This window comes from Acartia tonsa, chromosome 1 (assembly GCF_053477335.1).
Source record: "Acartia tonsa isolate MP-2025a chromosome 1, ASM5347733v1, whole genome shotgun sequence".
Classification (NCBI taxonomy): Eukaryota; Metazoa; Arthropoda; class Copepoda; order Calanoida; family Acartiidae; genus Acartia; species Acartia tonsa.
This window is the reverse complement of record NC_137260.1, coordinates 53,713,958-53,740,962: the sequence shown is the minus strand read 5'-3', so window position 1 is coordinate 53,740,962 and position 27,005 is coordinate 53,713,958. Positions and strand designations below refer to the sequence as shown.

The following is a 27,005-nucleotide window of genomic DNA, read 5'->3' as shown; positions in this document are numbered from 1 at the left end:
CCCTCACGCGATTATACAACCGGGAGGCGCTGCCTCCCCTTTTACCACCGCTGCCCCCACAGCCTGTCTACCGCCTGGAGCTAAGCCCTAGCGTCCCACACCCCCTTCAAACCTAACCATTGTTATAATCTGTTGTATATATATAGTAAACATTCATTGTAAATATTATTCAGTTAAATATATAATTTCTGTATGACTAAATCCTGCTAGTTTGTTTTGGTAGAATAATTCAAGGCTAGGGCTCGTTGAACTCGAACTCGTTACCCTGTGGGCCGAGAACGCTCGGCTTACCATAACTTGGTGTCAGCGTGTTTCAATCGAGCCTTACAGAAACTAGCCTATTCTACCTCTGATTGGACCCTTTGGCAAGTAAGGGGACAATCAGCCGCCAACTGAGAAGCCAACTGACCCGTGAGACGGCCTTTTTAGGTCGAATTTCCATCATTTTGAACGCAATATGTGGGCCTCTGGCCTACGGCAAGCAGATTTAGCCTGCTAAAAGCGCCAGTTAAGACACTTTTTCCGTACCGTGTAGGAGTAGCGCTAGGTGCGCAGCCACGGTAATCGGATAATTTAGCTCAGACGGCTACAGAACTGAGTCTAAATTGGCAAGTGTAGCTGGGACAAGCCCCAGGACACCCAGGCCAAACCTACGAGACAGACAGCTGGGTGCTGGTCTCCTTGAGAAGGCAATGTGTGGCTGCGAAGCCTCAGCACACAAGTAAGCCCTACCACTGCGACGGATAGCAGATTTTGAGCCACAGGCACGGCAGGACGGGACATTCCCTGCCGCTGCCTTCCAGGATTCGAACCCGAGGCGCTGTAGGACGGGCCATTCCCTGCCGCCATTTTCGGGATTCGAACCAGCGGCGCTGTAGGACGGGTCATTCCCTACCGCCGTCACCCCTCTGAACCTTGCAGGACGGACATCCCCTGCTGCCAGTGCTTCCAGAATCACACCTAGAGCTCCTAGTGATAACAACACATAAGTGTGTATAAATGTCAACCAAGTGATAAAAAGAAATATAAAATTGTTGACCCAGTGATAATTAATAAGCTCTAGTGATTCGAAGCTACAGTCTAAGCCACCATGGTAAGCGATACCACCATAGCTGCGGTTCGGCCACCACCGAAGTTTCTGCCAACCCCAGCCGAACGGGAGGCCCCCTTGTCTCAAGGGCAGGACCTCCACTTCCCCTGCCATATCAGGGTGAGGTTTCCTACTCCTGACCCTGCCCAGCATGTACAGGTTGATGCCATGATCGATTCTGGCAACCGTGTACCAGGGTCTGCTGTAATTTCTGAACACCTCATGCACACAATGGGCGTGCAACGCATGTTGATTCCGGATAACACCCAAATCCTGACTGCTAACGAGGAAGGCCAGCCCCTCCAGGTAATAGGAAAATTGAAAGAATTATATATGGCAGTCTCACACACCCTTATACTCCATCTTTACCACGTGACTGTGGTCCGGAACCTCTCACACCCTCTGAACCTAGGAGGGTATTTTCTCAAGGAGTTCGGAACTAGGCTCTGTTTCGACATGCAACCACCTTGCTTGTGGGTGCGTGGGGAGTTTATCCCACTCCGTGGCGTCCCCATTGACCGGGAGACAGCCGAGAGAGAGTTGAGCTATGAGGGGCCTCTGCCAGGCCCACTGCCAGAGCAGCCGCGTGTGGTCGAGAAAGGCACGCACTGGGTGGATACTGCGCTCAACGCCCATAGGGGGGCCAACCTGCTAGCCATGGGGTTGCCCCCAGTGCCCAAGGTGCTGCGGGAGAACCTGCCAACAACGTTCCCTGAGATTGCCAGCCCTCCAGAACCAATCTTCTCCGCCGACACCTTTATCAACGGCCAGCCGTGTCCACCTGGCCCCCTCTACCTGGGACCCCCAGCCAGTCAACCAGCCAAGTCCGAGTCCAGACCCGTCAAGTCGCGGTCTGATGCACCCGGAGCCACACTCAACTCCCAGGAATCAGCCTCTCCCGGCGCCGTGCCCGTCAAGTCGTGGCCGGCCGCCTCCGGAGCCACGCATGGCTCCGCTGCCTCAGCCTCTCCTAGTGCCGAGCCCGTCAAGTCGCGGCCGGACGCCCACGGAGCCCAGGCTGGACCCAGCGCCTTGGCCTCTCCCAGCGCCGAGCCCGTCAAATCGTGGCCGGACGCCCTCGGAGCCACACCTGGCTCCGACACGTCAGCCCCTCCCGAGGCCGAGCCCGTCAAGTCGCGGCCGGTGGGTCCCGGAGCCGAAGCTGACCCCGCACCAGCCACGTATAGGCTAAGCGCTGTCACTCCAACTGACGGCCAGCCACCCCAACTTTGCACGGCCAAGCGGGTGGTCTTACCTGGCCGCGGTGTTATGGCGGTCCCTGTTGAGTTAGTAGGCCACCGCACCAAGGATGCCATCCAACTAGCTGCCCCAGAACAGAGGTTTGGGGAGGATCTTGTCATCCCAGAAGGCCTGTATGCCCACAGGCCTGGATCCGCCACTGTGTTCCGAGTGCTGGTGGTAAATGAAGGGGAGACGCCCCTCCTGCTGGACGCTGGCCTCCCAGTGGCAGGGGAGCTGGTCAAGCCTGACATTTTAGAGGTTTCTGATAAGCCTCCCCCGAGTCTCCACTCGTTCCAAGAGCCTGTTGAGCCCCCAGACATGCAGGAGTTGTGGGAGGCCCTTGAGATGGAAGACAACGAGTTCCTGCGCAAGGATCCCTTGCTCAAAAAGGAGGTTTGGACCATGTTATCAGAGTACAGGGACGTCTTCTCCAACTCTACCCCCGGCTGCACAGATGTAGTCGAGCTGCAGCTGCGCCTCAAGCCAGGGACCCAGCCGATCCGCCAGAGATTTAGGGATCTGAACCCGCGGCAGGAGGCTGAGCTGGAGAAACAATTGGACACTTGGCTACAGGAGGGAGTCATAGAGCCGTCAGACTCCGCCTGGAGCAGCCCCTTGGTGCCCATCAAGAAGAAGGACGGGAGCACCCGCTGGGTCGTCGACTACAGAGCCCTCAACAAGTGCCTGGAGCTGGATAGCTACCCTCTGCCCAGGATCCAGCAGCTGGTAGAACAAGCTAGAGGGCACCGCGTCTACAGTGCCCTAGACGCGGTGGCCGCATACTACACCATCCGTGTGTCTGAGGACAGCCGGCCCTGCACCGCCTTCACCACCCCCAGGGGCTTGTATCAATGGAAAAGGATGCCCTTTGGCCTGGCTACGGCACCCTCTGTCTATTCCAGATTTATTGCAGGGGTCCTAAACCCATTAGGCACAGCCAACCTCCAGTCATACCTTGACGACGTCCTGACCTTCCACCAGGATACCTGGGCCCACCTGGCTAGGCTCCGGGAGGTTTTGGAAGCCCACCGCAGGGGAGGAATCCGCCTCAAGCCAGCCAAGACCAAGCTGTTCCGAGCCAAGGTGGATTATCTGGGCCACACCCTCAGCCGTGAGGGGATAGCCATGCAAGAGGATTATATTGACCGTATCCTGGACTGGCCGGCCCCCAGCACCCCCAAAGATTTGCTGGCGCTTCTGGGGTTCTTTGGATACTACCGCCTGTTCATCCCAGAGTATGCCGACCTCACCTACGAGATGAATCGGCAGAAGACGGCCAAGACCCTAGCCTGGACACCTGAGATGGAAGCCCAGCTGCTGCAGCTCAAGGACAAGTTCCGTCAAGCCCCCATCCGAGCGCCGCCCAGGTTTGACTTGCCAGCGGTATTCCAGCTCACCACAGATTTCAGCAGCCGCGCCATCTCTGCCATTCTGAGTCAATGCCAGGACGGCAAGGAGAGGCTGATTGCCGCCGTGGGGCGCAAGACAACCGACCCCGAGACTCGCTACCCGTCCTGGAAGGGAGAGATGGCCGCCATTATGTATGGAATCCGGAAATTCCACGGCATCTTGTCCTACCGCAGCTTCCAGATCAACACTGATTCCTCAGCCTTGCTGCAGATGAAGTCGCTGAACACATCCACAGGGATGGTGGCCCGCTGGCAAGAGGAGCTAGCGGCCCTAGATTTTACTGTCTGCCACCGTCCTGGCACCCAGAACACCAACGCTGACGCCCTCAGCCGCCGGGAGGACGCCAACATGCCAACGGCCAGCGCCGAAGAATCAGCAGAGCAGGCTGAGTATATCCATAACCTTTGCCAGCTAGGGGAGTCCGCAGCCAGCCGGCCCCCTGCCGCCCGACTGGACCCAACTAGAGTACTAGAAGCCCAGACACAAGACCCTCTCCTGCTCCGTGTCCGCCAGTGGGTGGCTGATGGCAGAGCCCCAACCAAGGCTGAGCTGCGCGGCAAGGAACGAGACGAGCAGCAGTACGCCAGCCGCTTCCCAGCCCTGGGACTTGACGAGCATGGTTGCCTCACCACCACTGACCAGACCCTGACAGGGGAACGGACAAGATACCTGCTGCCTTCGGCCCTCCAGCAGGACGCGTTCTTTCTAGCCCATGGGACCCCCATGGCCGGGCACTTTGGGATGGACGCGACTATCGCCTGCGTTGCCATGCACTTCTGGTGGCCCAACCTGGCCCGTGACGTCCGCCTGATGGTTCAGACTTGTCCTGAATGTGTCCAGAAGGTTACCAAGGAAAGGTTGAAGCAAGGGATACATGTACCCTCCCGCCAGGGGTATCCACAGCAAGTCCTGTTCATCGACCTGGTGGGGCCGCTGCCAGAGACCCCAGCTGGGAACCGCTATATCCTCACCTGCCAAGATGGGTTCAGCCGGTTTGTCAGCCTCTACGCCATCCCCAACAAGCGCACCCTCACGGTGGCTGAAGCCCTGCTGCACCGCCACCTGGCCACGTTCGGATGCCCCCTGAAGATCCACTCCGATAATGGGATGGAGTTCACCGGCCAGGTATTCCAGGAACTGGCCTCCAGGCTTGAGATTGGCCTGACACATCCACCACCCTACAACCCGCAGTCCAACCGAGTGGAAAGGTTTCATCGGACGCTCAATACAGGCATGCGTCTGTTCTTAGACAGAGACGACAACAACTGGGAGCCCCACTTGCCTGCCATTGCCTTCGCCTACAACACCAAGGCCTGCAGATCTACCGGCGTGACTCCGTTCCTGGCCTTCTTTGGGAGAGAGGCCAAGCTTCCGGTGGACATGGTGCTCCGGCTGCCAGAAACAGAATATGCCTCGGTTCCAGCCAACGTCCAAGCTCTCCTGCAACGTTACCATGCAGTGTATGATGCCATCCAGCAGAAGGAGGAGGGAGCCATCCGGAGGAGCGCGGCAGCCTACGAAGGCACGGCCAAGTATGAGGTTGGAGACTTGGTCTGGTACCTGGCCCCCCGCCTGGTGCCAGGGAAGGCAGCCAAGATTACCAAGAGATGGACGGGCCCCTGGAAGGTAGTGAGGAAAGCTACAGACGTCCATTATGTCATCAAACCTGCCTCTCCAATAGCCAGGATCTCGGAAGTTACCGCGCATGTAGGCCGACTGCGCAAATACACTGGAGATGTGACTGCCCACCAGATTCCAGCAGACATTCAAGTCGACGTGGACGGCGACGAGGATGCCACCGAGCTGCCGGTTGGAGCGGCGGCGCCCGCAGCTAGCGACCCAGGACAGTTCCCAGTGCACCAGCCGGCCGCCCCACAGCCCAGCGGCCAGGATCGTGACCCAGTAGAAGAGAACCTGCAGGAGCAACCCAACGAACCACCGCCGCCGCCGCCAGTTCCAGAGCCACCCAGAGATGCCATCTGGAATCCTGATACAGACATGGAGCACCTGCCGGCCAGCAGCGAGCCTGTAGGAGGAGAAGCAGCTACTGCAATGGAAGAGGCCGCCCCAGAGGACGAAGCTGAAGCCATGTGCCCCCTGTTGATGACAGCCATCCCTATCCGGGTAGGAGCTAGGAGGCCAAGCAACCTGAATCAAGCAGGCGCCCCCATGGAACTTTATGCGCCCTCAGCCATCGTCATTCCCCCCTTGGGAACCACCAGAGTTAGCCTAGGCCTCCGTGTCCAGCTACCCGCTGAGGCAGAGCTAGTCCTGCAGACGAGGCAAAATTTCCAGCGCCGGGGCTTGGCCGTCGCCAACCCCCGTCTAGAAGCCAACCAGGAGCTGACAATGCTGATATCCAACCACAGCCAGACCGAGCAACGAGTGTCCCATGGAGCCTGTGTAGCCCGAGCTGTCCTCCATCGAGCTGTGCCCCAGGAAGAGCCTGTCCTGCGCAGACATAGGTTGTCGTATCCCCAGGTTCAAGGCCTGGTGGCTCGAGAGCCACGCAACCCTTGAAGGGGAGGTTGTGGTAATACGACAACCAGACGGACAGGCAGTTTACAGAGCTGCTACGCTGTGACTTATCATAACAAACCCTCTGCACTAATCTTATTATATCACCATCTATCTCATGACCGATGTTGACCCCGCTATCTAGCGGTCAAACTGGCCTGCCTAAATGTGGGGAGGGACTCAAACATGCAGCTATCACGCGCCCCTCACGCGATTATACAACCGGGAGGCGCTGCCTCCCCTTTTACCACCGCTGCCCCCACAGCCTGTCTACCGCCGGGAGCTAAGCCCTAGCGTCCCACACCCCCTTCAAACCTAACCATTGTTATAATCTGTTGTATATATATAGTAAACATTCATTGTAAATATTATTCAGTTAAATATATAATTTCTGTATGACTAAATCCTGCTAGTTTGTTTTGGTAGAATAATTCAAGGCTAGGGCTCGTTGAACTCGAACTCGTTACCCTGTGGGCCGAGAACGCTCGGCTTACCATACCAGAACTGAATAATCAGAATATAAATGTATTAAGGTCGAACAAAACAAAATTGTAAGTAGATCTGTTAAAAAAACTGTCTCAATAAAGGATATTTATTTAGGACATACTTACTTTTTTATAGATATGCTTCGCTTGTAACAATGTACTTTGTTGTCCTAGGAATCAGTATTCTAAAAATCATACCAATAAAATAATTTTTATGACATAAAAGCAACATGTTTAAAATGGACGAACGGATTATAGAGTTGCTTCGCTTCTTAACTCGTACCTAACTCCTATAGGAATCATTATGCAAAGTTTGAAATAGATAGGACAATTCTAAATTAACGAAAAGAGCTATCCGTTACGGACGTTAAATTAAAAAATGTTCTCATGTACAGTATTTATTAGTTAGGCTAATGTGGCCTCTCTAGAGAATGGAAAATTTATATAAAAAATATATATAATTGTTTTCTTTGGATTTAGAATTATTTAAAAATGCTATTTATCTAAATTTAATATACATATGTTTATCGCATGGTTGCTATTTTTCAAACATAAATATTTTTTTTCAAACCACAGCCAATATTTTGTTATTATTTTTTAAGATTTAAAGTCAGGGACAGGGTTTTGTTGAGATTTTTGTGATATGATGCATAACATTGCAACACAATTTTTGTATATGATACAATCCACATTATCGTATTTCATGGTTATTTATCGCATAGTATTATAAACAGCTTTCCGTGGATATAAAAATGTACAATTATTAGATTAAAAACAGTTTTGTTAGGCACAAGATGCAAAAGGCAAGGGCTAACAAAAATGGTTTTAATAATGATTGTACATTTTTATACTCGTAGAAAACTGGATATAATACGATACGATACATATTTTTTCAGTGTGGCTGAGAATGGGTTCTTATCCACTTTATATTAATCGGTTTCGAGCCATATATCTGGAAAAAAAAGATTCCTTTTAAGTTCAATTATAGAAGAGAGAAGAAATATTGATTTATAGATTAATTTTATAAGTGAAAAATACTTTCTACAAAATACATTTTCACTTATATAACAGTTAGGTACAGGAATCGAGCTTTCTTTGCTAGCCATGACATAATGTAATAATTTTTATCGTTATTATATCAATAAGACCAGTAGTACCTTTAAAAATATTCTAAGACTTTTTTTCAGCTTTTCGATTTTTCAACTTACTTTCTTATGGGGGTCAAAATTTTATTGCATCAGAACTATGACTTCATGTTGCTTCCAGAAAAGGTCTTGAGGAGTCCGTTTCAGAAGATCTCGCTCTAGCTTGAGAACTGACTGTAAAACCACTATATTTTAGATTTTTTTGGTAATTGGCCGATTTTTAAAAGTTTTTAAGATTTTCCGTTTTGACAAAATTCCCAAAAAAATGGCTTTCCTCGGAAAACTAAAACGACCAAGCTCATATTACTTTATTCACTTCTACAAGAGACAAAATGAATTGAAAATAATTGCTAAAATCGAAATATATCTTCGTGTCTTAGAAAAGTGTATTTAAAAAGAAATAGGTTGAAAAACATACTAACTTTAAAATAAAATATCTTTCCTCGGACGCCCTAGCGGTCATAATATCTGTATCATATCAACCATACAGAATACTACCAGTATTAACAGGGCAAAGTCTTTAATTAGAATCATATTTTAAAATAACATTCATAATCCATTCACGTATTCAACTGTTCAATAGAAAACAACATCCTGTTTAGTAAGTTATCATACACTTATATTCATTTAATTTGAAAAAAAAAATGTCAAATCTTTGAATCCTTCAAACTTTGTAATGCAATTCTTATGAGGACTTGGCATAATTTAATAGACACATCAATTTTATAACCATTTCTATGAGTGGAGGTGTCCTGTTTTCTTCTTGATAACTTTTAAAAATTATGTAATTAATTTTTTATCCATGATACCAATAGAAATAGAAGAGTAGAAGAATATTCTGAACCCTTTTTTCGTCAAATCTAAGAGAGAACATTCCTAGCAGACAAAAGTATTGTTTACTTTCGACTCAAGCTGATGTGGATTCTTGATATGAATGATAGACTCGCTATTCGATAGTGAGGCAAAATTATTTTTGTGAAAAATCATCCAAAAGCACATTAAAAATCTACAAAAATTAAACAAAATCATATGTTAATAACCCTCTTAAGATTTTATTTCATTTTTGTAAATTTTTTTATTCGATTTTGGAGGATTTTTCACAAAAATAATTTTGCCTCACCAGCGAGTTGCCAGCCTAACTTTTTTTTTAAGAATCCAACTTTGTTTCAAGCTTTCAAATTGTAAACGAAATTTTTGGGCAATTAATTCTGATTCCGCAAAGCTTTCTACTAAGAAAATATACTGTTAACAGCTGACTTTTATGTATGTATGAAATGAAAAAAAACATGCCTTCGTAGGAAAATGTGTACATAATTTCAACCAATGAGATCCAATGTAAATTCCGATGCGATTCTCCTATTGGCTCAATCAGACATTCCCTCTCTTTCTTAGTACCTTTATTATGATACCCAGGATCTACTATTCAGCCAATTAATTCCATTTGAAATTACCCAAAGTTAGATATTTTGTTGGAGTAAAGTTGGAGTTAAACTTGTTTTTTATGTAACTGAAAGGGAAGTGGGTAAGAAGAGGAGAATAAAGTGAAGAAGGTTGAGGGGAAATTTTCACTTAGAATCGTTTGTCAGAATCACATTCCCTTTTCCCTGATGATACCTTAATTGCGTAGATACAATAAAAATAGAAAAATTATATTTATTTACAGCATAGCGACTCTATAGCCTCTATGACTCAATAATAAATATACCTAGAATATACGTGAAAATTATGACAGGGGAAAATTGTCGTCAATTTAGGTTGCTGACATGGTCATCACGTATTGTTTACTTCGTTTATCCAGTTAGACGTGAAAGGGGTAAAGGGGGTGGATGTCCAGCTACAAGTTTTACTTTATTAGAGTACACATTATAGACTGATGTAAGATCCAAGTTATAATAAATCCATTGTCTTAATGTTTAGGACATGTGCTGGCACCACAAGATGTGTGGGTACGCCAACTATCCGTACCCAAACGTGCTGCCCAACATGCCAACCCGCAGCAAGTCCAAGGCAGCTATGGCCGCGGCTACAACTAATGGCAAAAGCTCGACAGCTGCCACACAGAATGGCTTCGGAGATGATCATAGCGAGGAGGCATAAATATATTTTATATTTAGACTGTGATGTATATCTATCTATGCATGAAACAAAAGTTTTTGATGTTCAACATTTATTTCCATTACTTGTACAGTCTTACTTATAGGATCTTCAAGACTATTTAGATTTAAACATCAGTAACCTATTTAATAGTCCTAATTTCAAGAATTCTTTATAGAGTATAAATTGTACAAGTTTTGTATATAAACGTTGGTCATCGATCTAATTTAGTATATAGACTAAAAGACACATTTTACCAACCTAATATATTCATATTATATATTTCTTGTTGTTGTAAAAGTATTAAAATGTAAATAATTTTATAGAATAAGGATTTAAACTATATATATTGTTGTTTTACTTTACAGGGTGCAACGAGCATTTCCGGATAAAATTTGTACGATAATACATGGATCTTATGATTACCTAAATTACACCTTACTGTAGATTAAAGCCAGGCAAAGTTTGTCAGAAAAGCTGGATGCACCCTGTATATTCATTTTTAACCCTTAGACAAAATTGAAATTTTATATTTTAAGCATTTCCTTTAAAACTTTTGGCCATTGGGTGTATTTTTTTGTGGTTATATTTTGCTTTTGGTAGCTGGTAACTATAACTTAAAAAGGTGGATTAGTGGGTAATTTTAATAAATTTTTTTTAAAAATTGAATGTTACTAGGTTTGGTGATTTTTTTTTACATTTATAAAAGTTTAAAGTAACCCCAAAATTAAACCAAACGTTTTTTAGATTCTATTTCTATATCATTAAAATAAAACTATAACTTTTTCAAGTAAAACTTAACCATTTCTTAACTTAAAATAAAATCAATATTTTTATATTTTATGTTTAGTTTAAATGCTAAAATGCTACATAATTACATCCATAGGCGTCCAAGGGGGGGGGGGTAATGGGGCGATTACCCCCCCCCCCCCAAACGAATATGGGGGTGCCGTAGGCACCCCCAAAATTTTTTTCATTTTACCCCCCCCCCCATTTAAAATTTACCCCTACCCTGGGGGTGCCGTAGGCACCCCCAACCATTTAGGAGGGGGTATTTACCCCCCCCAAACAATTTTGGGGGGGTAAATACTCCCCCCAAAATAGAAAATCTCTAACAAAAAAAAATTTTGCGCGCTTCGCGCGCATTTTTAATACTAAATTTTTGATAAAATTTAAATTACCCCCCCCAAAAAAAAAATTTTACTCCTGCCAACAGATTTCAAGGGGGGTAATTACCCCCCCCAAGCAAATTTTACCCCCACCAAAATAAAAAGCTTGGACGCCCCTGATTACATCCGTATAGAGTTTTATCTTCCGAATAATGTTAATGAATACTTGGGTGTTAAATAATGATATTAAAACAAAAACAATTAACATTACTCAAACATAATGATAGAGATTTTAATTCAAGGAACAGAAATTAAAGTTTTCTTCATAGATTTTGTTATAAAAATTTATGCAATAACTAAGTGTATTATTTGTAGATGTTTAAGACATATGTTGTTAGAACTGAAGTATAGCTATTCTCCAAATCTTGAAAGTTGGTCAGGTTTAAAGAAATAAACAAACTAATAGGAGCGGCCCTTTAAAAAGAAAAAAAAGAATTTGTGGTCCTGAATTGAGAAGGGAATATATAAACCAAAAGGTTTTAAGTTGAGCTGCTATTGAATGTTATCGTTCTTGTTTTTATCCTGTAGTGATTTGTTGTAGTTATAGTAGGATAACTTAAATAAGTATATTGTAGTTTATTCTATCAAAAAGTTGGGCTGTTCAAAAATTATCTTCTATTTAACAAGAACAATTATCTTCCTAAGAAGAGCAGCAATAACAAGTTATAAGTATCTTGAATAGTAAAAAAACAATAAACATTTATTTTAAAGCTTTAATTTCATCGGGTATTGTTGATATTGACTTTTAGTAGGTATTGTCAATAAACTATCAAATATGTTTTATGTTTTAATTTTGTAAATTTTTTCTCTCTATTATCAAGCATTAAAAGGACGTAGGGGGAAAACTCTAGTTATAAGATAGATGCTTTACTAAAGGGGTAGTTTCACGAAAGGCATTTGAACTTAATTTAGTGAACCGCATATCTTATGCTAGTTATTGGGTTTAATTATATTTATATGGCATATATTTGAAATAAATTCAATTTTCTATTACGTAGTTTTTAAAATATCAAGACTTAAAAATTGTCTTTTTGTGATATATGCAATTTAAAAAGACGATGTTAAATTCTTGATATTTTAAAAAATACGGGGTAGAAAATTGAAATTCTTTCAAATATATGCCACATAAATGTAGTTTAACCATTTAACCAGGATAAAATATGCGGTTCACTAAATTAAGATCAAATGCATTTCGTGAAAATAATAAATATTTAAAGGAAGATGAATTTTTGAACAATCCATTAAAAAAGCTTTCATTCAGTTTCTGATTTGATTGGATTAAAGTTTTTATGTAGCATAATTCTAGTTGGCTGTTTGTAATAGCTATTGTGCTCTACAACTTCACATGCTGTTTAGTCATTATATCCGTAATTTCATATTTTTATTATTTTTTTCTAAATTCGGATTAATTCAGAAGTTGCATTCAAAATAAATTTTTTTCTTTGACTTTTTTTTGTAAATATTTTGTGCTAATATTTTTGTAAATTAGATTTATTTTAAGGTGTTAATCATTTAAATTTTAATTTAAAACCCTATTTTTTACAACAAAAATTAATAACTGATTTACTTATTTTGTATTGATTTTAATAACAGGACATGACATCCTTATGCCTGTCTAACTACAGCCAAGTAACAACGGAACAACAAATAAAAATATATATAATGTTATGAATATGCATTTGTCCTTTAAAATAAGATTTTAAAAAATATGGGGCAAGAATTGCATTAAGTAACCAAATACATTAAAAATTAATATTTTTCAATCATTCATTTTTATTTCTTTTCTTTTTCAAAATTATTACAAATAAAAAATATAAGAATGATAAATATAAAAAAAAAATTTTATAATTGTTTATGTTATTAATTGTCATCAAAATACTGATTGTTTGTTGTATTGAGTAATTATTATTGTATAAGTGTCCTTTTCATGTTTACATAAATATATTTTATTCCCAATATTTGTTCGCTTGAAAAATACATTACAAACCAAACATGTAATTTGCAGGCCGAGTTATGAACAGCCGCTGTTAAATCAGCAAATTTAGCTGAAGCCTCATGCCAGCCGTCTGGATATAGAAATATATGCATGCATTTTAATTTCTTCAAAAACATTTTTAAAAGCGAAGAGCTTTTCTATAATTAGGGTCGTTCCGTCCGTAAGTCCGTCTGTAACGGATAGTTTTTTTTCTCGTTAATTTAGGCATGTTAGAATTGTCAACAATTGTTAACAACAAACTTTTATGTGATACTAGCCTACAGCTCACGTTGTTCACTGGTCTGTAATGTTCTTGAGAATATTAAATATCCATACTGGAAAGGTAGAAGGCTGATGCAAATATTAAGGTATAAAATCCGATGTATTAAGAATTCAGGGTTAAGACAGAAGACATATTTTATGTTTGATGACCAATGCATGTATACTCTAAGAATAATATTATCTGTCGGTCTATCGGTAATGCTCTTAAATAATTTTCCCAGCTTTTATCGAAGGTATTTTTTGTGTAAAGATTCAAATACCACTAAGTATCATTACTCAGTATGTCTGTCTTTTGTGCACCCTTTTTGCTTTCATTTGCTTTGCCTTTTATTTTTAAATTCAAGAGCTTCTATAGTTATGGATTTTGTCATCCTTTCTGTTAAATGTTAGTAGCGAAGTCAAAAAATTTAAATTTAAAAAGTTTTACTTTCTGTCTTAAGTGCTCTGAAATAAATAAAATTACTGTAGGAGAAATGTTTATTTTCCCTTCTGCTATTTAATATAGGAGGTTTAATTTTTTGGAAAGCAATGCACTTCTGTACGCCTATAGCTAAAATATTTGTTTTGGTTTACATTTTTTATCAAGATTATAATGGAACATTTGCAAAATTCATTTTCCGCTGTTATTTAGTAGCGAATCTCATTTATAATTCAAAATGTCTGTCCGTTCGTCTGCTGTTGGCTAGGATTAGGGGAAAATGTGATTTTCTCATTTACTAATCAATGGCTGAAAAATTGTGTAAACATAGCTTGCCAGTATGGACCTCATTTATTGGTCAGTTTGAAAAGGGATTGTATAATATTAATGATCTTTTTCTTGTTAAAAGCTAAACTTTTCTACAGTGGGGGTTGGTCTGTCCATCCGAATATCCCTAACAGATAATTCTGATTGTTAATTTAGGCTTATTAGAATTGTCCTATTGAATTCAAACTCCACAATAAAATTTTTGAAACTGAAAATGTCCTCTCCCCTAATTCTCTCTCGTTCTCTCTCTTTCTTTCTCTCTCTCTATCCCCCCGTTCTCTCTCTCTCTCTCTCTCTCTCTCTCTCTCTCTCTATCCGCTAATTCTCTCTCGTTCTCTCTCTTTCTTTCTCTCTCTCTCTCTCTCTCTCTCTCTCTCTCTCTCTCCCTCTATCCCCCTGTTCTCTCTCTATATATATCCCCCCCGTTCTCTCTCCCTCTCTTTTCTCTATCCCCTTGTTCTCTCTCTCTCTACTTCTCTTTCTATCGACCCGTTCTCTCTCTTTCTTTTAAAAATATTAAGTTGCACATAAAGATTACGTCTTATTTTATAATATATGTTTAACTGATTTATTCAGTAAATTTTTGTTTTATCTATATTTAATGTAACAATACACGATATAACGTTTTGCCTCATTTTTTAACATTTTTTAAAGTATATACACCTAATATTTTTCATTTCAAATTTTCGTCTGAAAGGGTTAAAATGTTTAGTTTAATATCAGACCACATTACGGGAGTGTCGCACGAATCAATTTATATTAAAACTAAGTTTTCTTAGATTTACTATATTATAAATTTAAATTTTCTGTGTTATGAATAGAAATCAAATACTTCAATGTTATTCAAATAGCAACATGAATTTAAAAAACTGAATTAATGATGCTAAAAGTAGAATAATGGGTCTTATAGTTCTGGTCAATGAGAATTTAATAGGGATTATTGGAGCACTATGAGTTTTTAACATTCTTTCCTTAGAGAATTCGAGCTCGATTATAGACGTTTATTTCCTATATAGATCTGTCATGGATCTTGATGCAATACAGCAGGCCGTTTTGTACATGTTAAAAATTAGAAGATTTCATTAAATAAAAGTAATCGCAAATATACTTAGTAAATAATAATCCGATAGATCTGATTTTGGAATACTGATTCCTAGGCATCGAAGTACAATGTTATAAGCGAAGCATTTCTATAATCAAGTACTAAACATGTAAGAGTATGTGAGTATGTCCTTAAACATTATCCTGTATTTAAGCAGTTAAAAGTGTTAATGTTCATTTGTCCTACCGTTTCAGTGCTTTGCTTTTATGGATGTTGTAACCTTGTTTTTATTTGTCGGCCGTCTTCATGCACTTATAATGTCAGCCACCTTTTCATTAACAAGCCGCAAACATTTAACATTTGCCGTTGCTAAATGTCTGACGGTCTTAAAATAAATTTGAAAATTTGAAAAATTAATGAAAACGTTTCCAGTTGATCTGTTGAAAATAATGATTGGTATCGCAATGAATTAATTGATTTTAAAATCATAATGATATCCTCTACAAATTAAGAGAAAAATATAAATAAATAGAAAGAACAATATCTTAAGTTTAATCAGGTTATAAGCAGTTAATAGGAAGAAATTAAGTTTCCACCAGGCTCTGCAGGGTCATATCCTGATGAGGCACTATAAATGCAATCCAGAGCTATCCTTATCAGTACTATATAACCCAATCTAACCTAACCTAAGCATAAATCTTACAAAAAAGTTGGTTTATTATTCAGTTTGGATGTAGTTAAAATGCTGAATTAGCAATATCGAAACAGATTTTTAAAATTTTGGATAGAAAAAGGTGATATAATTAAGGTTTTAATTTAATTAAGAGGTATTGTACAGAAAAAAAAGGAAAGGGATAGATAGATAGATAGATAGATAGATAGATAGATAGATAGATAGATAGATAGATAGATAGATAGATAGATAGATAGATAGATAGATAGATAGATAGATAGATAGATAGATAGATAGATAGATAGATAGATAGATAGATAGATAGATAGATAGATAGATAGATAGATAGATAGATAGATAGATAGATAGATAGATAGATAGATAGATAGATAGATAGATAGATAGATAGATAGATAGATAGATAGATAGATAGATAGATAGATAGATAGATAGATAGATAGATAGATAGATAGATAGATAGATAGATAGATAGATAGATAGATAGATAGATAGATAGATAGATAGATAGATAGATAGATAGATAGATAGATAGATAGATAGATAGATAGATAGATAGATAGATAGATAGATAGATAGATAGATAGATAGATAGATAGATAGATAGATAGATAGATAGATAGATAGATAGAGAGTGAGAGAGTGAGAGAGAGAGAGAGAGAGAGAGAGAGAGAGAGAGGGAGAGAGAGAGAGAGATGGGAAGAGAAAAAAAGAGCAAAAATTTGTAATTTTAAATCGGAGAATTTTCGAAGATTTAAGAGAGTTTGAGAGATAGGTAATTTACAGAAAAGGAAAGAGAGAGAAAGAGAGAGAGAGGAAGAGAAAAAAAGAGCAAAAAGGAATAGAGATAGATATATCTTGAGGAAGGGAGAGAGAGAGAGAGAGAGAGAGAGAGAGAGAGAGAGAGAGAGAGAGAGAGAGAGAGAAAGAGAGAGAAAGAGAGAGAGAGAGAGAGAGAGAGAGAGAGAGAAAGAGAGACAGGGGTGTAAATTAATTGTCTGACGGATGATAAACCATTCGCTCTGTGTGTGTGTGTGTGTGTGTGTGTGTGTGTGTGTGTGTGTGTGTGTGTGTGTGTGTACGTGATACGGAGATGGAATCGCTCTATAATATCTCAACACCGGCGCCAACATTACCAATCAACAGTTGATTCAAAACATTTGAATATCTTAGTCTTTGTGAGAATTGTCTGAAAGCGGAGTTATGAACAACATACGAACTCTATTACATTTTCTTTGGTGAATATAAAAAAAAATTAAGAAAAAAATGCATAGAATCATTTACATTAAATAACTGACTCAAATTGTAAATTTAGAAAAGGATGTCAACGTCTTATACGCAAAATAAATAGAATAAAAATGCTAAAAAAGAAATCAACCCATTTAATCCTAACTTTTTTACCTTATTATTTTCAATTGGAGTCGGCTTTACTTTATAGTTCTAAAATGAAAATGTAAAGGTATTTTTTGGGGGGGTTCTAGAGATGATTTCTCTCGGAGCGGTTAAAGGACGCCTGCAAGAAATACCACGCTTTAACTACTGAAAGACTGCCACAAGTAGACCCTTTACCCCAAATTTAAAGCCGTCAGCTTCAATAAAAAAAAAGTTCTAGGCATTTCAAAATAGCATTTCATGTACAATAAAAATTTTGAAAGATTTACAATGCTCATAAAAGAAAAAACAATATTAAATTATGTTGCCTAGACATAAAATTATAACCTTATCTTTGTCAGAAATTTAGATTGCCGGTAACTGATTACATATTTACAATAAAAACACCACATTTCATAGTCAAAATCTATGAAAAAAATTCGATTTAAATTGCATTTGTGAACGAAAATCATAGCGGAAACAAAGGGGAAAACTAAAACAAGCTCAGCTGTGATTGGTTGCTTAGCTGATTCAGCCTTCTGATTGGCTACAGTAGACTCGGTACAACGCAAGTTAAACTTAATTTTTTTTAATGATTTTGACTATAAAAATGGGTATTTTTATTGTAAAAATATAATTAGTTACTGGAAACCGAAATTTATGGCAAAAATAAGCTTATAATTTTGTTTCTAGGCCACGTAGTTTAATTTTAAAATTTCTAACATTAGCATTGAGATTCTTTCAAAATATTCATTGTACATAAAATGTCATTTTAAAATGCCTAGAACTTTTTTGTTATAGAAGCTGAAGGCTTCAAATTTGGGGTATTGCGTCTTCTTGTGGCAGTCTTTCAGCAGTTAAAGCGTGGTATTTCTTGCAGGCTTCCTTTAAGGTACACTCCATCAAAATAGTTATAAACCTTTCCAGGACCTTTGAGAAGCTTCATTGTAAAGATAAAGCATATATATCAGTCGTGCAGTTAACGAATACACAGAATACATACACACACAGATAAAGAAACAGACTCACAGATATCCTGTTACTTTTAAATAAGGATAGTAGGTCAATTGCCTAAACGAGATTTATTGTTCTCATTTTTTCCTTAAAACCACTAAATTCTCTTTTAATACTTATTAATTTTTAGCATTTCTCATTTTTTAACCTAACGTCTAATTGTCCATAATGGCAATCTGTTCATTTATTTGCTATCCCTCGCCTCAGAACGTCCAAATTTTTGGGGGGGTTTGTACAATAAGAAATTGCAAAGATTAGGGTAATCTAATGTATATTTTAAATTTTCAGTAGGGTAAAATGAGGGGTTTTATAGTTTAAGGGGGGTAAACACCCCTTTACCCCCCTCCCCACCTCTTTAATATCTATATCTGACCTATACAGCTAAACACAAGTACGTGTTACCGTTTTAATTTATTGTTGTTGTATTTGGTTTAAATCAGGGATCTAAAGGGATGAGACAATGGTCGATAAATTACATCCCCAATGATGACACACAAATTACCCCTGTAAAATAAAATCAGTGGTTGCAGCGTTTTAACACTCAACTTAATGAATCAACCAATCAAAATTTACTAAAGTCCCCAAAGTTGGTAAGCCAACGAATTAGAATACGTTATTATAAAACTTTGGGGACTAGTATAATAAAAAGCCAATTGTCCCCTCCCTCCCTGGTTTGTGGTCAAACTTTATCTTCAAACTGTAAATTTAATATTATTTAATTACAGTTCTTGTAATCATAATAAAACACCATAAGTCCCAACAAGGAGAATTTCTCTAAAAATAGCGAAACAAGCCAGAAGTGTGGCTTCATAACCGCTGGATTAGGACCGGTTCTCAGTCATACTGAAAACGCATGTGTAGCATCGTATTACAGACAATTTACCACGAACATTAAATAAAAATTATAAAATCAATGCTAGTTTTGTTAGCACGGCCTTTTGTACCCTCGGGCCCAACAAAACTGGTTTTAATCTTCTATCTTTTATTTAATTCCCGTGGAAAGCTGTCTTTAATACGATGCGATAACTATCTATTATAGTTTTGAAATAATCTATTCCATAGATACGAACAAAATTTAGTATAAAATTCAACATTTATTATTTCATAGAACCATTATAATTAGTAATTTCAATGGATCATTTTTTAGGTTAAGACATTCTTAAAAATCTAACTTTAAATAGTTTCATAGCTATGTAGAATTTTAAAATTTTATCTGATGTTGCTTAAATGAAGATTATAACCCATTGCTTCTATGATAACTAGCGGAAAACATCAAGCATACATAATATAAATTCTTTTACAAAATCAGATTATTTGCTAATTATTTTCTGATCCTAGTACTTAAGAAAAAAATTACGATGACCGTAAAGCTTATTGGATAGTAATCGATCAATGGCAGATAAAATAGTTATTTTATCGCATCGTATTATAGACAGCTTTCCAAGGATAGAAAAAATTTATATTCATAAGTCTTTCGGAAAATACAGTATGCTTAATGTGTACTTACTTTTGTTCATGTACGTTAATATGATGATACTACGCTTATAACTGTTTGTCAAATCTTCCTAGGAATCATTATCTAAAAGAAAAATTTAAAAGAAAATTTTATCATAGAAAAATTTCGGTTAAAAAAGCTAAAATTTCAACATTTAACATGTTTCATATTTGACCTCTTTAAGAATATAGTTGTTACAACTTGTTATTGTTACGCTATCAAAGTTTTAAATCAATATGACGATTTAAACATAAACTTGTTATTTAATTTGAATAAAAATGTATTGGGGGTTTACCCTTAAAATTACATAGCACCCTTAACGGCAACATTTTATTGTCTGTCCGTCCGTCGCTTTATGTCCTTGTTTCCTTATTGTACTTGAATACCGACATATGTGGTAATCAATGCGTAATCTCTATTCCCTGACGCAAAAGTACGCAAGTACGGTAGGGAAACAATGGATAAGGGGCAGGGGTAAGGGAATTATTAGAAATATTTACTGTGGAGTTTTTATGTTGAATTTTCGTGTTAATCAATCCAATTTTGTGAGATTTGAACAAATTATCCTACACACACACACATACAACAACTAAATGTTGATGAAACAAGGATGAAAAACAACCACGTAAGCAAAGAAAAATAGTGTAATTTTATTTAATTTTTAAAGGCTTTAGATAATTTTTTTTAAGTTAGTATTATTTTTTCTAAGTGTGAAGCTTTTGAGAGATTTCTTATTGGATTTAAAGTTATTTTAAATATGGTTATCATTCACACGGACAAATGCTGCTAGTTATAAAGTAGCTGTACTACCAATATTTTAGAAGCTGTGACTGTACTTCTATTTTAAAGTTATTGCAAAATTAACACACCAAAGTAAATTTATCCTACGATTATTGTTTGATCGTTCCATTCTAACCCATATATTAGACTGAGTTAAAGATTTGTTTGTCTATTTTGAAAGCACAAAATGTTTATTGAATCCAGAATTCACACGACGCTTGACGTTTGCAGACCTTACTTGTAGAGAAGGTACACTTGTATTAATGAAACAATAAGAATTTAAGACAATGTGCTATTATCATATTGTATGCAAACAACTTAAACTTGCAATATACATCAGGGATACAGTGATAGGATAATGGAAAATATTTTATTTTTTTAATTTTGTAACTTGCCTTTGTTAGCTGGTAAATAATGTTTGTTGATTTACGAAAAAGCTTATTTACATTATTTAAAATCTCTGAACATCTATTCCAGTATGGCTTCGAAACCGATTAAAAACCGGTTCTAAGCCCCAATGAAAAACTCTGTATTGTAACGTAATACAATCACTTTCATATGCGTAATAAGATAAATCGTAAAATTAATACGAGATCTGTTAGCCCGGACATTCGGCCACTCGGGGCCAACAAAACTGGAATTAGTCAATTTTTTTTATTTTACTATCTGCGGAGTAAATAATTACATAAATTCGACAAATGACTATTCCTGCTTTAATACTCAGATAAATTCACTATTTAATGTCATTAAACAAATATTTAGAACAAGGATAAGTAGTTTCCAAAGAAATACAATCTTTGAAGAACAAAAAATGTTTGCTTTACAAAAAGGCGTTAAGTTGAATATAGGACTAAAAAACAGTAGTAGGTTTTTTTTGTGTTTGTCCTTTAAAATCTCGCTAGCCACTTGATGTCTTGGGATGTTTTAAGGCTTCTTTACTTTCTGTTTAATTAAAATTTGTATTATTGTCATAAGTTTTTTTCTCGAGTGTCTGCGCGCTTGAAGCGCAGGGCAATAACATATTAAGGTATGCTCTAGTGTTATCTAGATTTTATCTGTTCAAATCATATGTTTCAAAATTCAACAAACAAACATGTAACACACTCATAAATTATTAATATTGTAATGGAATTTGAATAAAATATTACAGCCATAGTGATATGCAACATTTGCAATTAGTAGCGTGCTATAGAGAGGTGTAAGGGGGGTGTCAACAATCAACATACACCTAAAAATTAAAATTGGAGAGGCCTGCCTTCTCCTCTCTTCTCTTACTAATGGTTATTCACCCCCTGGTGAATTGCTGTTCTCGCCACTGTTGCAATTTTTGTAAACAAAAAAGAAAAAATTTTTAGAAGCTTTACAAAATGTGTATCCATCTGTTTTTTAGTGGTTTTCTTTCCCACTTCTCCTCTCATCCCTCATTTTTCTTTCGGCACATGGCTGATTTTTGAGACACTTTGTAAAGCTTAATTTTTTTCGAATTTTACCAATTTTTTATATCAATTATTTTCCCCTGTAATTTTTCGACTAGCGTTCATTCTAGGTCTTCTGGGTGTCTGGCATTTTATATAAATATACCCAGTTCATTTTGTATCTTATAACATGAAATATGACAACTAAAATTTTTGACACCAACAATTACGTGTTTGTACTTAATTTTCCAGTGACCTTTTTAGTATGATTCTTGCAGTTTTTAAAAGCTCCAAGCTACTCGACAATTGTATTGAAGTGTACTTTAACTTAGATTTGTATCTATGTCCAACTAAGTTACGTTAAAAGGACTGTTGAAATGATCTCTTTAAAAAAAAAATTTTATCATAAATAATTTTTTCATATATATAAATATAACAAAATATTATTTACAGTGTAAAAACTCTTGACAGTTTTCTGTATGCTTACTGTGTCATACTTAACTGTTCTTTTAATTTAAAATGTTGTTAAATTGTTCTTGCTACGCTACTTAAGAACATTGACGTCCTTGTTTCTTAACAATTGACTTCTCATTTCTACTTTGCCATCATTTATTTAGCAGATGTCACTGCAATCAAAATAATCTAATAATTCTTAAAATCCATTGAGACAGGGATACATAAACACAATAATTAAAATAAATTTTAATGCTAAAAATCCAGGGATAGAGGGATGCATATATACAAAAATAAGAAATATAAGTTATTGTTAGAATCTAAGGGTAAACATGATGAAAATATTTTAAAGATTTTTTCCCGTATCACTTCGAATCCGAATAATATCCAGTGGATTAGAACCGACTCTCAGCCATACTGAAAAAAACTTATGCATAAAATTAATATAAAAATGTACAATCATAAAAATAAAACAGGTTTTAATCTCATAATAATTGAACGTTTTTATATCCGCAGAAAGCTGTTCATAATACGATTCGAGAAATAACTATTCCCGTATTCATTCGAATCCGGTGGATAAGAACCGGTTCTCATCCATACGAAAAAACTATGTCTAGCATCGTATTATATCCAGCTTTCTACGAATATATAATTGTACATTCTATATCCGCAGAAAGCTGTTTATAACACAATGCGAGAAATAACTATTCCTGTGTCGCTTTGAATCCTATTAATATCCAGTGGATTAGAACCGACTCTCAGCCATACTGAAAAAAAAAACTTATGTCTAAAATTAATTAAAATGTACAATCATAAAAATAAAACAGGTTTTGATCTCATAATAATTGAACATTTTTATATCCGTAGAAAGCTGTTTATAATACGATGCGAGAAACAACTATTAGATAGTTATAATTTAGATAGAAGATTATGTATCTACCCAATTTAATTCTGCATTTACCCATCCCTGATTAAACACAAAATTGTATTTTATTTCTTCGAAGGCATTTTACATTATCACTTATTAAATTTTTAAATATATAAAAATAATTTATTATCAAAAATCAAGGAAGTAATCTAAAATAAAAATTTTGCTAAAATTTATTGTTCCTTATGTGTCAAAAAACATTACACAAAAGCGAAGCTCTGAAACTATGGGACAAACGAACACTTGTTATAATATGATATTATACCACATAGAAATTTATTGTCGAAAAGGTTAGGAATCAAAATGTTTTACATGAACCTGCGGACATTCTGATGACGATTACAGAGTTGCTATGCTGTCAAAATTGTATCTTACTACTACAAGAATTACCATGCTAAATTTGGAATAGTGATTAAAATTCTAACATGAATAAATTAACAAAAAGAGCTAACTGTCCCAAACGTATTCACGTACGGACGGAGGGACAGACCCTAATTATAGAAAAGCTTCTACAATTTTTAAAGCTCAGATAAAGTATAGATAAAAGGGAATAAAGAATTATCTTATTTATTTAGCCATATTAAAATTTAAAGAAACAAAAGAATATAAACCATAGATTTTAGAAGTTTTCTATAACTTTTTTGTTCGTCGGTTATCTATTGAAGAAATATGAATTACACGTCTGATATTTAAGACAAGCGACTTAATTTTTGTGATAAATCCAAGCTTTATTGTCTTTATGTTTACAATTATTAGATTGCTTTAATTACTTAATCAGCTTACAGATTTAAAACCTAGAAAAGTATTTTTATAGAGACCAAAAACTTTATAGAAATGTTTTACTCTGGATAAATTTTTAGGTATGTAATAAGCATTCCTTTTTGTATTGTCTACTTATATTCTTACTTTAAACATTACAATATCTTAATTATATAATTAAGCAACAGTATAATTGTATAGTGTAATGTAATAACTTTAAATCAAATAAAATTTATTGCATAAAATATGCTGTCTTAACTAGTCAGATATGCGAATAGATAATCTTAATTTTAAAAAATAAAACGATAAAATGACGTCTATCGAGATTAGTTCCTAGAAAAAGGGCAAATAGTTCGTTGTTCATTGGCATGAAAAAGAAATTAATTCGTTAATCTAGGTTAATAAGTGAAAAGGATTTTAAAAGATAATAAATATTTTTAATAAAAGTACTTTTATCAAAAGGGCAAATTCATGGACGTGTAGAAGTGGACAACATTTCCTCCTAGTTTGAAATTCAGTAGGCCTTACTTTTCCTTTTTTGCACCCTGTACACGACCAAAAAAAAACAAAAAGTAGAAAAGCTAACCAAAACAAAGCAATCCATCTAAGTATCTGACTGCTTTTCAGTTGTAAACTTGTGCGGTAGTGTGAGAATTATTGTGTGTGTGTGTATCAACCCTGTTAGCTTTGGTGTGTGAATTATCCTATTATATAAAGTGGTAAGGTTTTTTTGTCTGAAGCTTAAGATCTTAATAACTGCTGAACCGATTGGGTTCTCTATTTCAGGCAAGCTTCACATAGGTCATATGATGTTTTTAGTCTATTTTGTTTTTAGATTTAAGTCTTGTGATGGTTTTAAGCTATTTTAGCCCCTAAATGCTAGGGGTGTAGCCGCTAGTATGATAATATAGCAAGATTTAGCCTAGAAATATACCTAGGTAAGTGTTTGAGATTTTTTGATTTTAAAATTAGAAAACGTAATTCCGTAAAATTGAAATTAAACAACGCTTAATCTCCTAGCAAACAATTGACATTCTGCGTATACTGTAATGACACTCTATATTGATACCGCAGACGTTACACAAAAATAGTGGTAAACGGATTAAATGGTTGGTTTAAAGATTGTTATATGTTGATTTGCTACACCGTAATTGTGCGTTAAAGCGCGTCTGTTACAAAATATGTGTGTCTGTGTTTGTGTGTGTGCTTGCGAGTGTAAGTCCCAGACAAACGCAGGAGTCCCAAACGTCGAAGTGAACAAACGCAGAAGTGTTAAAAATTTTAATTACAAATATTACTTTAATTAAGTATTTCTATACAGGTTAGGTTAGGTTAAGATATGAATATACAAATAAGCACTAAGAGATATAAGTTTTCCGGAATTTTAATGTAGGGAGTAGATTTGAAATCTGCATCAAATTTTAAGGATTTTTTATAAAATTCGTTTTTTGTATAATTCTTTATCTAAAAGCGGAAATACAAATTAAGTTAATTAATTTTGGCATCTGTGATTGGTGGATTTAAAAAATCTGCGCTCTGATTGGATGTCGTACATCATTCAACCAATTAGAGCGCAGGTAGTTTAAAATCCACCTATCCTATTGGTCAAAATTAATTAACTTAAAATGTATTTTCGCTTTTAGATAAAGAATTTTACAAAAAACGAATTTTATAAAAAATCCTTAAAATTTGATGCAGATTTCAAATCTACTCCCTACATTAAAATTCCGGAAAACTTATATCTCTTAATAAGCACCCCCCCCCCCCCCGTAGGAATTAGGCATTTAAAAACCTATAAGATAATTTAAAATAGGTTAGGTTAGGTTAAGTTTCTACTCCGACGTTTGGGACTCCTGCGTTTGTCCTAGTACCGTGTGTGTGTGTTTTCTGTGTGTGTATGTGTCAGAGGTAATCTGGATAATACCCGTGGGACCGGAAGATTAAAATCCTTTACAAAATTGCATATGTGTACTAAATATTTTTTTTATTATTTTCAACAGCGAAGCTTTTTACTTCTGGAGTCAGTCTGTACGTCTGCAGTTCTGCTTGTAAAACTAGATATTTTGGAAACCTCTACTAATAAATTTGATTTTAGAATATTTTTTTTTAATTTGACTATTTTTAATGCTGATTCTTTGGAAATTGTAACAGATAAAGATCTGATTTTTGGTTAAGCTCTTCAAAAAATTCTGTTTTATTAAAGATGAAACGATATTTCTCTATATTAAAGAGATAAGACAATGGCAGATAAATTGATGTAAATCCCCAATGATGATGCACAAAATTCTCTTTTCTATAGATTTAAATTAGTTGTTGAAACGTTTGGACACTCAACTTAATGAATCAGCCAATCAAAATTCATTTCAAGTCCCCCAAAGTTGTTGAAGAAAAAAAAATTGGGGACTAGTGTAATAAACAGTCAAGGGTCCCCTTCCTCCCTGATTATATACTTTCTAATATTCGTTAATTTTGCTATCTGAGAAATTTCGAGTTCCGCTTCGACAGATAGATGGTCATCCTTGTTTATGATAATGTTCTTTATTATTCTCATTATTTTTTGTTGTATAAATTGGTTAGAGAAGGAGGTGACAATTTTAGATAATTTACAAACCCCTTCTTCCCCCATAATAACCAGTAATGAAAGGTAGAATTTGTCACTTAATTATTAGGGGAGGGTTAATCTATTATCATTATCCTATCCCTGATTTCTTGATATTGTTAGTTTCGTGTTTCAATTGCAGAATAATTGAAAGGAAAAACTATTGTGGTTTATTCTTTTCTTATTACATATTAACTAGGAAGATAACATCCATTAATAATAGAAAGATTTTTGAAGCAGATTAGAGTGCCTAATAAAAAATTACGCCATACGATAAATTACCAAGATGTGTAGCCTTTATTGA

General features: G+C 37.0%; 1 protein-coding gene across 1 annotated transcript in view; it reads left to right on the top strand.

The window, feature by feature from the left end:
- LOC145331627 (uncharacterized) overlaps positions 1-10,862 on the top strand; it is a 47,514-nt gene extending 36,652 nt beyond the window's left edge. Inside the window, exon 7 of the mRNA XM_080176402.1 lies at positions 9,807-10,862. Coding sequence (XP_080032528.1) covers positions 9,807-9,986 — 180 coding nt within the window. The 3' untranslated portion in view covers positions 9,987-10,862. The remainder of the gene's footprint in view (positions 1-9,806) is intronic.
- Positions 10,863-27,005: the final 16,143 nt, after the last annotated feature.